The sequence below is a fragment of the Meles meles genome, chromosome 12, assembly GCF_922984935.1.
Source record: "Meles meles chromosome 12, mMelMel3.1 paternal haplotype, whole genome shotgun sequence".
Classification (NCBI taxonomy): domain Eukaryota; kingdom Metazoa; phylum Chordata; class Mammalia; order Carnivora; family Mustelidae; genus Meles; species Meles meles.
This window is the reverse complement of record NC_060077.1, coordinates 2,295,458-2,307,806: the sequence shown is the minus strand read 5'-3', so window position 1 is coordinate 2,307,806 and position 12,349 is coordinate 2,295,458. Positions and strand designations below refer to the sequence as shown.

Genomic DNA, 12,349 nt, shown 5'->3' with positions numbered 1-12,349 from the left:
TAGCAAACTGAAACTAGCATCCAGTGCACAAGCAGATTTTCTCAGTAGAGGGGCGCCTGGGTGGGTCCGTTGGTGAAGCGTTTATTGTGAAGACTTACTGAGTACCTGCTATGTGCCAGGCATTATGGCAGACATTGTGATGTGCAGATGAGCCAAACCTGTCCTGCCTTCAGTGCACCCAGACCCTCATGGGGCACTGTTGAGGCTCAGGCCACCAGGAGGGCTCAGGACACAAGCAGCTTCCAGTGGGGTGATCATGAACTTCTCACTGTGGCCACCAGGAAGCTCAGAGCTCCATGGAGTATTCCTCAGGGCTTCCAAGCTATCAAAGGATAGAGGAGGGGGCAGTCTGAAGTGTGGGTGAGAGGCTTGAAATGGGAGGCCAGCTCCCCCTGGACCATGCATTGTGACTCCGTGAACTCTAAGGAGATCAGAAACAGTACTGTGGCCTGAAGAGAACAGACATTAGGAGAGGCTGAAGAGCAGGAGGGCTTGGCCGTTCTGGAGAAAGTCATATGCTCACAGAGCTGGAAGGGCCTTCCAGAGCTCAGAAAACTTGATTTTAAAATGTAAGCTCAGCCCCTCATTTTATGGCTGTAGAAGCAGATGACCGGAGAGTCCCCTCTGACAAGCACAAGTCACAGAGTGAGCCTGTGAAAGAGCTAAGAGGTCACACCCAGATCTCCTGGCTCTCCTGCCTCTACCCCATGTCTCCTGGCTGTTGCTTGTTGGGGAGCCTCGCCGACACTGCCAGCCCTCCCTCTTCTTTTCTCAGGGCGAATATTCTGGAGCCGGAGGGAACGGTGGAGATTAAGTACCGAAAGAAAGATCTGATAAAGACCATGAGAAGGATCGACCCAGCTTACAAGAAGCTCGTGGAACAGCTAGGTGAGAGGGTAGAAGTCCCTCATCTCTCAGAGGGCAAGAGGGGCCCCGCCCGCCCCAGGGCCTTCTGGTACGGTGAAAACAAAGTGAAACGTGCCAAAACACGGCTACAAAAATGGTGAGACGTTTTCAGTGTTCAGTGTAGCAAAATCAACCCCTCTAACGTTAAAAAAATATGTGTAATGCCTTAGTGTATTTATTTCTCAACACACCCAAAATGTAAAAAATGGAAGTATTTGGGGCCAGCGAAGAAGATAAGCATTTTCACAGCAAGATGTCCTTTTAGAGTTTTCCATCCGACAAAATACTTTACCGGTTTTGTTGGAGTGATAGCTTTGTTTCTCCTGTAACCTTAGGTGCAATTTTGTTTAAAAGTCCATATTGGGGGCAGCTGGGTGGCTCAGTGAGTTCATCATCTGACTCTTGATTTCGGCTCAGGTTCTTTTTTTCTTTTTTTTTTTTTAAGATTTTGTTTATTTACTTGACAGACAGAGATCACAAGTAGGCAGAGAGGCAGGCAGAGGGAGAGGAGGAAGCAGGCTCCCCGCAGAGCAGAGAGCCCAATGCGGGGCTTGATCCCAGGACCCCGAGATCATGACCTGAGCCGAAGGCAGAGACTTAACCCACTAAGCCACCCAGGTGCCCCTGACTCAGGTTCTGATATCAATATTGTGAGATTGACTCCCATATCGTACTCCACTCTGACTGTGGAGCCTGCTTGAGATTCTCTCTGTCCCTCTCCCTCCGCCCTTCCTTCCCCTGCTCATTCACTCACTCTCTCTCTTAAAAAAAGTCCATACTGGATGGTGATATCTTCGTAAATGTGCTCTGTAGAAGGTTTATCCGTGTGTGTGTGTGTGTGTGTGTGCGCGCGCGCACGTGTTATTTCTTTGGTTTGGTGTCAGAGTCATGCTGATCTCTTAGAATGAGTTGTGAAGTGTTCTCTCCTATACCCCGAGTTGGAATCGGTGTGATTTCTTTAAATCTTCGCCGGGAGGTTTCTAGCTACAGACGCCTCTTCACTATACAAGGACTATTCAGGTTACCTGGTTTCCTCTTGGCAGAGCTTCCCTAATTTATGTATCTCAAAGAAATTGTCTATTTCTTCTAAGGTGTGAAATTGGCAAGAGTTGTTTATAATCTTCCCTTCTTGTCTTTTGCAATATGCAAAGCGCATGGTTCTTTCTGATAAAAGGGGGCATCTTCACAGTTGCATGCTCAAGGCTGTCTTGCCATTGTGAGTGCCTGTCTGAGACGGCAAGAGCCGCTCAATTTGGGGGTATGATTGGAATTCCAGTGCAGGCCCGTGCCACAAAGCCTGGTTTGTGCCCTTGCCCACAGGAACACCAGGGCTCTCGGACAAGGACCGCAAGGACCTGGAGGGCCAGCTGAAGGCCCGGGAGCAGCTGCTGCTGCCTGTCTATCACCAGGTGGCGGTGCAGTTCGCCAGCCTCCACGACAAGCCCATCTGCATGCTGGAGAAGGGTGCCCTCGCTGTAAGGGCCCGCGGCTGTGGGGCAGGGTGTGAGGGGTCCGGCCCAAGGTGGCCTGGTTTCCAAACAGGAGACCATCTGGGTGGGAGCACCACACATTAGAATCTCCTGGGGAACTATAAAAAAAGAAAAAGAAAAAAAAAAATCCCAGGGCCCTGGTTGCTCTGCAGACCAATTTAATCAGAGTCTGAGGGAGGCGGGATGGGAGCCGGGCATCAGTGTGCTTTCAAATCCCCAGGAAGTTCTAACAGGAAGCGAGGTTTGGGAACCACCAGTCTGACGTGTGTGTGTGTGTGTGTGTGTGTGTGTGTGTGTGTGTGTGTGTGTGCGCGCACGCGTGCGCAACTGCCAGGCTGCATTTGGGACGGGTTGGTCTTGCCCTGCGCTCCCCCAGCACTGCCGATCCCGAGCCCCACCCCATCGCGCCGCCCCCAAGAGGACATCCTACAGTCAGCCTACCACCCTATGTGGGGTGCTCCCCTCCCAGCCTAAGCTCTGCTTGCCTCTGCTGAACCAGTGTCGGCTGCTGGTGGCTTCTTGCCTCTGCCACCTCCCCTGAAAGCCTCAGTTGCCTGGTCTGCAAAATGGGAATGATCAGAGAGCCCGTGCCTCGTGCAGGCCCTAGCCCCAGATGGTGCCCTGCATCCCCTCCCAGAGGGCTCAGGCCTGGCTGGGGCTTGTCCGCAGGACATCTTGGACTGGAAGACCTCGCGCACCTTTCTGTATTGGCGCCTGCGCCGCCTCCTGCTGGAGGACGAGATCAGGCAGGAGATCCTGCAGGCCAGCCCTGAGCTGAGCCACGTGCACATCCAGTCCATGCTGCGACGCTGGTTCGTGGAGACCGAGGGGGCTGTCAAGGTGGGCCTGGGGTGGGGATGGGGGTGGGGGGCAGAGGCTAGCCTGCTGGGCGATGGGGTCTCTCACTGAGCCAGCTACTCCCCCTGCCCCAGGCCTACATGTGGGACAACAACCAGATGGTGGTGCGGTGGCTGGAAGAGCACTGGCAGGCGGGGGATGGCCTGCACTCCACCATCCGCGAGAACATCAAGTGCCTGAAGCGTGACTCCGTCCTCAAGGCCATCAGAAGGTGAGTGACCACGTGGCCCCCCTGCCCATCCCTTGGACTTATTGGCAAGTGCGGGGCCACAATATTCTTCCAGCTGCCCAACTCCAGAATGGCTGCATGGTCCCCGGACCTTGAGCTCAGGGCTGCATTCCTTGCTGGCGTCTACAGGGTAACTTGTCCAAGGTCACAGCCGTTGGGCTATGTGTGTATGTGTGTTTCCTTTTTTTTTTTATTTTTAATATATAATGTATTATTTGCCCGAGGGGCACAGGTTTGTGAATCGTCAGGCTTACACACTTCACAGTACTCTGCATTTCCTATTTTTAAGATTTTATTTGTTTATTTGAGAGAAAGCATGAGCAGGGGGAGGGGCACAGGGAGAAGCAGATCCCCTGCTGTGCAAGGAGCCGGAAGCGGGACTTGATCCCAGGACCCCGGGATCATGGCTGGAGCCAAGGGCAGACACTTCGCCGACTGAGGTCCCTGAGGTGTCCCAACTAGAGCGCATTTGTGACAGCCCACATTCTTAACTGCTGGGTGCTAGGCTGCTGCCTCCCGTTTGGTACCAGCCTTCCCCAGCAGTTTGCTCACCCCGTTCCAGCAGGGTCCCCTGTGAGGTGGGCAGGTGATCCCATGGGACCTCATTTGGAGAACAACACTGAGGTTCCGGGGAAGTCCCACAGCTAGTGACTCATGGGCTCCACTGTCCTCCGAGGTGTTCTCATCCCTCCCACTACATGGGACCATCATCCCCATGGTGACCACAGCACGAAGAGATTTGGGAACTCTGGGTTGTCACGCACCCTGGAATATGACACGGCCCTGCACAGGGATTCTGGGGACCACCCTAGCGCCCACTGACCTAAGTGGCAGGAATGACCCAGCCCTTCTCTCCCCTCTCCCCACAGCCTGGTACAGGACAATCCAGAAGTGGCCGCGGACTGTATTGTGTACATGAGCCAGCACGTCAGCCCAGCCGAGCGGGCCCAAGTCATTCACCTCCTGTCCACCGTGGACAGCCCAGCCTCCACCTGACCCCAGCCCACTGCGCTCTCTTGCAGGACCATGGGCAAGAGAAACCATGCTGACCCGCCTACCGCAGGCCTCATCAGGACCTTGGGGGTTTGATTTAAAAAAAAAAAAAAAAATCCTGGACATTTCTGCAGGGCTGCTGGCCTCCCACTCACTCCTGTCTCAATAAAAGGCTCAGGAGTGTCCCCTTCCAAACAGAAACAGCTTCCTCTCTGCTTCGGGGAAGTTTGGTCTGTGTCTCTTGAGACAACACGTTTTGCTGCGTCACCAAATCAGCCTGAACCCAAATGCCCCGGTTTCCTTCTGCTTCCTGGTGCCTGGCGTGCGGGATCTAGGAGTTCTTGTATCAGATCATGGAATCTTATTTTTTTTTACTCTGAGACCAATTATTGATGGAAGCATCTTTTATATTTCAGCAGAATAACTAGACCAAGGAAAGAAGAGCAGAGACAAGAAGAAAAAAAAAAAAACCCTATTTTTGTAATGATGCTTATTTAGATGCTGTCGAGTCACCCGGAAAAGGGTTTGAATGATTTTCTAAGAGATGAAATGGTTTATTATTCCCCAAGTGGCCCTTAGCAAGTCGCCAGGAATGTGTCATGGGTAGTCCATGCTCAGAGATTTTGTTTTTGAGGGAGGGACAGTAAATGGGCAGAATCATCCAGCTTCTCTGTGGCTCCTAGCCCCCCGCTGGCCCCTTCCTTCCCCCTGCACACATCCTCGTGGACAGGTGGGAAGGACAGAAGCAGAAGGCTCATGAGTGTTGCTGCTATGATCACCACTACCCCTCCCAGAGAGGCCATCTGCTGTCACTCTCTCGCCTGGTGCCTTGATGTTGGTGGAGGGATCCGGCCCTAAGAGACAGAGCTGTGGCCCCTGGACCACACCGATTTGCTCAGGGAGATCTCTGTGACATGCCCCCCAGCTCTGGGCTCCACAGGCTGCCCCATGTCAGACCTGCTGTCCTCCCGGCCCCGTCCCTGGCTTCCTCCGGTGACAAGTATGGGAGCAGTCAGCCACTCCCCTACTGCCAGGATGGGCAGTTTCCCTGAGGACCCGTTCAGAGGCTGGCGAGGATGCTCAGGGAAGCCCCCACAAGCCAGGATGCTTAAGGACGCCTGAGCTGAAAAATATACAGTTGGGCCATCAGCCAATGACAGCCCTGGCAAAGGAGATTATCCTGGCAGCGGTGAGCAGTGGGAGGAAGATGAATGAGCTGAATCATTCACTTAATAGCCCTACTTTACTCGAAGGTGCGAAAGTGCTACACTTGCACACACGTGTAACACAAATCTTGTTTGTTTGTGTAAGTTTCACTTAGCATCCAAGCTGAGAAAGAACAGGTACACTGATCTGGAACAGTGTATCCATCCGGAGGCCAACCGGGGCAGGGAGCAGACCTCTGTGCTGCCTTGGGACCTGAAGAAATGTTTCCAGGTGCAAGAGGCTCTCTCGGCTTTGGAAGGAAAGAGAAGTTGATGACTAGCTGCCACCCGGGAGGGGTGAGTGGGGGAACCCACAAGGAGATGTGTGGAATAAAGTATTTCTTAAAGGAAGCACTTTGGCCTTGACTTATTCTGGGGACCTGAACAGGCAGGCCGCCTCCCTGGATGACTCCCCTGCAGCTCACCAGCCTCCTGCCTCAGCTGACATCTTAAGGAAGCCCCCATCCGAGGAAGACAAAGCTCTGATAGGAGGTTGTATCCCAAAGGCGACAGGTGGACTTTGTCTTTTCAGCTTGACTTCAAGAAGGGCCGCCCGTCACTCTCTGCTATCTGCTGAGCCAGACCCAATCTTGCTAGGCTTCTTGCTTTTCCAGAAATCCTGAACCTCTGCAGAGGTTGTATCCTGAAACGTGAGGACACCATCCAGACCTGCCCCACTCCTCTCCCCGTGGTTAATCCAACCAACATCATCCCTCAGATCCCCATCAAGAACCTGACACTTTCCAGGCCAGCCGCCCTCTCTATCCACTGAAGTCTCTCCCTCCCGGGGTCAGCAGATTCTGGAGCCCCTGCGCCCCGACCAACCACCTGAATGAGCCCCATGTCCTTGCGTGTAAGAGCTTGTCTACATCATGAATGTGGGGCGCTGCCAAACTTGGCACCCTAACTTCTGCCTCTGGTTTGCCTTCCCCATCTAATTCCCCAGCTCCAAAAGTCAGTTGGCCGTTTAACCCAGAGTCATTCTTCCCCCTGCCACTTTACTATGAAAAATCTCCGAACACCAAAAAGTCGAATTCTCTTCCACAGACCCCTAATCATCTGATACAGCTATCCTTGACATTCTCTTATGCTTGTCTTTGCTTATTATCTATCTTTCTGTCTATCCAACCCTCTCTCATCTGTCAATCCATTTTCTTATTTGGACCCATTTCAGAGTGAACAGCAGACATTAGCATGTCTCTCAAAATATGTTTTTTCTTTAAAACCTGAGGGTCGCCTGGGTGGCTCCGTTGGTTAAACATCTGCCTTCGGCTCAGGTCATGATCTCAGGGTCCTGGGATCGAGCCCCATATTGGGCTCTCTGCTCAGTGGGGAGCCTGCATTCCCGCCCCCCTCCGCCTGCCTCTCTGCCTACTTGTGATCTCTCTGTCAAATAAATAAACAAAATCTTAAAAAATAAAAAACCCCAATGGCCCTTCCTCCAGTGAGTTCTCCCGGACCACCTCCAGCTGGGAGCCCATTCCCTGTGGTCCCGCAGCTTCTGCGCTCCTGTTACATGATACATCTGTTTCAGGCAAAAGAATACAAATACACATATGAAATGTGGATTTGAAAAAGAAATGTATACCTAGGGATCCCCAAGTCCCTCCGGCTACTGAGCAGAAGAGGGATTTTGGAGAGCAGTCTTATCGGCAGAGATGTGGTCACCCCCAGAGATGACGGGAAAGGCCACTCTCAACGATGATCGTATCTTGTGATATTCCCCCCCATGTGTAGTTCTAAGCAGCTTCGTGTCCAGGAAACACAGGCCAAGAACCTAGGATGTCTCATTTTTCATTTTTTTATTGCGGTAAGGTATACATAACAAAATTCACCATTTTAGCCATTCTGAAGTGTACAGTGGAGCGACGTTTCGTACATCTACACGGTTGAGCAACCAGCACGGCCCTCCGTCTCCACAACGTTCTCGTCTCAAACGGGAACTCCTTACCCCTTACACACTCCCATTGCCCCCTTGCCCCCGCCCCGGCGACCGCCAGCCACTTTCTGTCTCCGGCCGTGCATTTGCCGACCCTAGGTACCTCCCGTGAGTGGAATCACGCAGTATTTGTCTCTCTGTGGCTGGCTTCTTTCGCTCAGCACAAGTTCCACAAGGTTCTTCCCTGTTACTGCAGGTGTCCGAACATCTGTCCTTTTTTGGGCTGGATAACATTCCATGGAACGTATGCACTCCTGTCTTAGTCCGATTGGGTTTCCATAACAAAATACCACAGACTTGGGGCCTTATAAATAACAGAATTTCATAGCTTACAGTTCTGGAGGCTAGAAATCCAAGATCAGGGTGACACCATGGCCAGGCAAGGGACCCCTTCTGGGTCGCAAACATCTCACTGTGTTCAGAAAGGGCAGGGAGCTCTCTTGGGGCCTCTTCTAAGAGCATTAGTCGCCTTCATGAAGGTTCCACCCCCCTGACCTAAGGACCTCCCAGAGGCCCCACCTCCTGACGCCATCACTGCCGGCTTTAGGATTCCAACTAATGAATGGGGGGCATGGCCGGACACAGACTTCAGACCATAGCGCCCACATTCCGTTCATCCATCCATCCATCCGTCGATAGTCACTTGGGTTTCTTCCACCTTCTGGCTTTTGGGAATAATGCTGGCTGTGAGCACGGGCGTGCCAAGACATCTCCGAGTCCCTCCTTTCACTCCTCTGGGGGTAGATGCCCAGACGTGGAATTGTGCACCGGATGGCAATTCTCTCCATTACTTGGAGAAGCCGTGGTACTGTTTTCCATAGGGGCTACACCATCCTACCTTCCCACCGACAGGGCACGAGGATTCAGTTTTCTCCATATCCTCCCCAACACATACCAGCGTTTTTGTTCATTTTTACAGTCGCCATCCTTATAGGTCAAGCCCAAAAGCAATTTGAACTCAGAAGTCATCGCACCTTTTTGCTCGCATCCCTTCGACAGGGTGCGGGGGACAGGCGGCCTTGCCCGAGTGCGCCATTAAATTTTTGATTCCTGGGCGTCCTCTTCCCCAGCCCACCCAGAGGCTCCTGCGCCTTCGGGCCTTCCTTCCGCCAGTTTGTGCTTCGTCCTGCTACCCCCCGACTGGAGGTGGAGGTGCTGAACCCCCGGGGATGGGAGGCGCCGCTTTCATACCCAGAGGAGGGACAGTGTCACACAACCAGCCTTGTCCGGAGGCGGGAACACTGCTTCATCACATCCTGTCCTCTGCCTTCAGTCCGCTCCTTCTGTCCTCTTCCCCGAACCTCCCGCAGCTGTCTTTCAGGAGCAAACACTCCTCTAGGCAGGGCGATGCCGTGCAAAGGGCCAGAAGATCTGCAGACCTGTGGTCAAACCCTCAGTTTCAGCTTCACTTCAGACCAGCAAGCGGATGGCGCCCCCGAGCCCCGGGGAATGGATAAGGGGCTGGCGGGGAAGCAGAGGGGCTGCTGGGAGTCCCACCTCCAGCCCTGCCTCCTCCCAGGTAAGCGGGCACCGCCTCTCTAGGCCTCAGTTTCCTCTTCCGTAAAATGGGGTGTTTGTTTCCTGAGACGGCTCGTTAGTGGCTGAAAAACAACCCATGCTTGTTCTCTCGCAGTTCCGGAGATCACAAGTCTGAGACGAGTCTCGCTGGGCCAGTCAGGGTGCTGCGAAGCCTGTGGTCCTTTGGGAGGCTCAGAGGGAAAGTCTGTTTGCTTATGTTTTCCCATGTGAAGGGGCCCCATTCTGTTGTCAGAGCCGGCGAGGTGTCCTCTTCAGCGCTGACACTGAGCCTCCTGCCCCCTCTTTGACTTCTCAGGATCCCGGGGTTACAACAGGGCTTACCTGGGTATCCAGGACCCCCTCCCTAGTTTCAGGGCAGCTGAAACACAACCTTAATGGCACCTGCTCCCTTCCTTGCCCTTGCTGTAACAGAACCAAGTCACAGGGTTAGGACGTGGCCACCATCTGGAAGCCACTATTCCTCCTCCCACGAGGGGTAGAACCTACTACCCCCCCCCCCACAAGGATAAACGAACTAAGCCGAGTTGCAGCACAGGTCGCAAAGTAAACCCCCGCCCGCATTCATCAGTGGCGTTTCTCTCTCTGGTTAGAATGTGGATGATTTCTCCCCGAGGGAGAAGAAAAGCTGCACGATCACGAGCTGAGTCTCCATTTTCTCATCTGGGAAATGGGTGAGTCTCCTGCCTCAGTGGGTGGCTGAGCTGTCTGTATTCGTCAGGAGCAGCTTCCTGGAGCTTAGCTCGGTGCAGCATGCAGCTGGGGTTCAGAGGGTCCGAATGCCAAGCATTTTTCTCCGGAGTTGACCATCTGCAGAGAAGTTGGTCCGTGAAGCCTCATTCCTTGGGTCTCGCCTTCGTGCTTTCTCCTGGGGTCAGCTCAGCCCCCGCACAAATTGGGCTCGTGTTGGGATTAGGGCCCTGGCTTAGAGCTTGTAACCTTAGGACCTTGGTGTTTCTGCCTTGATTCTGTACATACGTGGCCCTGCTTGCCCGCACTAAGGAGTAGGGGACAGACTCAAGCAAAGGCTTCTCAGCCTTCTCCTTGGGGTGACCCGGCTGCTGAGGCTTCGCCCTCCACTGACGGTGGTGGTGGGGGGTGGGGAGTGATGTGCTCATTGGCCAGGCTTGGGTCACAGGGCCACCTTGGAATCAAGCCGTGGAGGGAGTCTCTCCCTGTCACCTGCCTGTTTTCCCCAGAGGTGGACCTGGTCCACCCTTCCCAGTCATCCTCCTAACCTTCCTTTCCTGCTCATTGTCACACGTGCATGGACCTGTCTCCCCAGGGAGTGTGCAAGCCACTCCCCAGAAGGGCTTAAGTGTTGGCTCCTAATGAATGCATCCTTCTGCTGTCATCTTGGGCGGCAAGACATTCCTTTATTCCCCCAAGCCTCAGTTTCTTCATCTGCAAAATGGATGCAGTAACGAAGCCAGGTGCCTGGTAGGGTCGTAAGGGTTGAAGGAGCTAATCTCCAGGAGGGTGTGCTGCTGAAAAGCGTGCATTTGCTCCCACCTTGTTACCTCCTGTGACCCCAGGAACGCACCAGAGGCGTTGGAGCTCTGACTCTGGAGTATGGCAATCAGGGCCTCAGTCCTGCCTCCTTGGTGGGTCCGAGCCTCTGTTTTCTGAGCAATAAACGGGGTTTACGTCCCTGCCTGAGGGATGCCTGTTAAGAGCCTGGCACTGGGGGCTGGTGAATGATGGCCGTGATGATTTTCCCAATAATGACAATCTCCAAGGGGAACCTGGCATCAGATCCCTGGGTTCGGTGTTGCTGTGGTGTTGCCTCTCTGGGCCTCAGTTTCCCCGTCTGTAAATGGGACCTCAGCTGTGAGCAGTGAGTGACAAACAGCATTTTGTCCTTCACCTCCGCCCACGCGTCCCTCTGAGCCACAGAGCTGCCATTCAGCCTTTACTGACAAAAGACAGTTATTCGACGCTACTCTCTGAGAGTCTTGGCATCCCCTGAACACGGGGTCTTCGTTGGCAACAACTCAAACATCTTGTCGGGGGTCACATCCCACAAAGCCACTGAGCGGTCCTGCTCAGATGGCCAGCACCAGGCTGTGTCTAAAGGTGATGGCTGCTTGCCGGAAAGTTCCAGAACTAGGTAGCAAGTACTTCAAGATGGTCCTTTAAGACAAGCCCCAGCCTTGAGCCCTCCAGGTGGCTGAGATAGGAGCCGGACATCCGGCTGGTCAAGAGGGGACCATGGTCCGAGCAACGACGGCATCGACGGGGCTGAAAGGTCCTTCTCTTTTACCTTCTCTTTTCCCCGACTGGCTCTCCTGTCCCTCTTCCCACCCACCGTCTGCAGAATCCACCACTAGTGAAATCAGTAACTGGTAAGGAGAGGAGAAACAAGAAAGAAAGAAAACCACATAAAAACAGCCGTAGGGCAATGAAGAGGCAAGCAGGTGCCAATAAACACACCACCTGGCAGCTTCGTCAGCCCTCACCACGCCGGGCAAGCTTTACACAGTCCCCTTTGCTTTGTTTTCCATCAGCGTCTTAAATCCCAGCACGAACGGCCCCCGCCATCCTTCCCATTCCCACCCCGGTCTCCCCTTCGGAAGCCCCCAAGCCTGGAGTGAGGTACACTCCTGTCCTCTTGAGCGCATGTGGGAAGAAATCTGGATCATGACCAAGAAGAGGATGTCCCATAGTATCCCAAGAGCTTTTTGTTCTAAAAAAGCAGCCCAAGGCTCTAAGAGCCCGTTGGAGCCATGATCCCCTGGAGAAATTTAGGAGGAAGGGTTACCAGGAGGCAGGCAGGGACCGGGGACTCTCATTCCAGGGCCGGGTTCCAGTTGATGCTGCGGGGAGGCTCCAATAAATATAAATAAAGGTACACGGGGGCCCAGGGCCCAGCATGGCCCGGGATCCGTCGTGTGCAACGGCCTGCGGGAAGAGCAGGGCTGGAGGCGGGGGGGGGGGGGGGGGGGGGGGGGGGGGGCACATGCCTGTCCCGGAGTTCAGCCCGGGCCTGGTTCTGCAGGGTCTGCTCCTGGCCTCGGGGCCTGATCTCTGGAGGCTCTCAAGTGGATGCTTAGCCCCAGAGGAATGACTTCAAGGGCCTCCCCGCTGGAGAGGTCCCATGGCGCACCAATGTGTCCCATCTCAACGGGGGGCTGCACGTCCTCTCAGGAGCCCGGCGGGGGTGCAGGCTCCAGAAATCTCGTTCTCCGATGTC

The 12,349-nt window shown here is 54.1% G+C and overlaps 1 protein-coding gene across 6 annotated transcripts in view; it reads left to right on the top strand.

The window, feature by feature from the left end:
• Positions 1-6,033, top strand: part of ACACB (acetyl-CoA carboxylase beta) — a 125,788-nt gene extending 119,755 nt beyond the window's left edge. For 5 of the 6 annotated variants that reach the window (XM_046024233.1, XM_046024227.1, XM_046024228.1 and 2 more), the window contains 5 exons: positions 776-888; positions 2,227-2,381; positions 3,066-3,236; positions 3,329-3,465; positions 4,353-6,033. In XM_046024233.1, the coding sequence (XP_045880189.1) occupies positions 776-888; positions 2,227-2,381; positions 3,066-3,236; positions 3,329-3,465; positions 4,353-4,479 (703 nt within the window). In that variant the 3' untranslated portion in view covers positions 4,480-6,033. The other variant, XM_046024232.1, reaches the window with a different exon arrangement.
• The last annotated feature ends 6,316 nt before the right edge of the window (positions 6,034-12,349 follow it).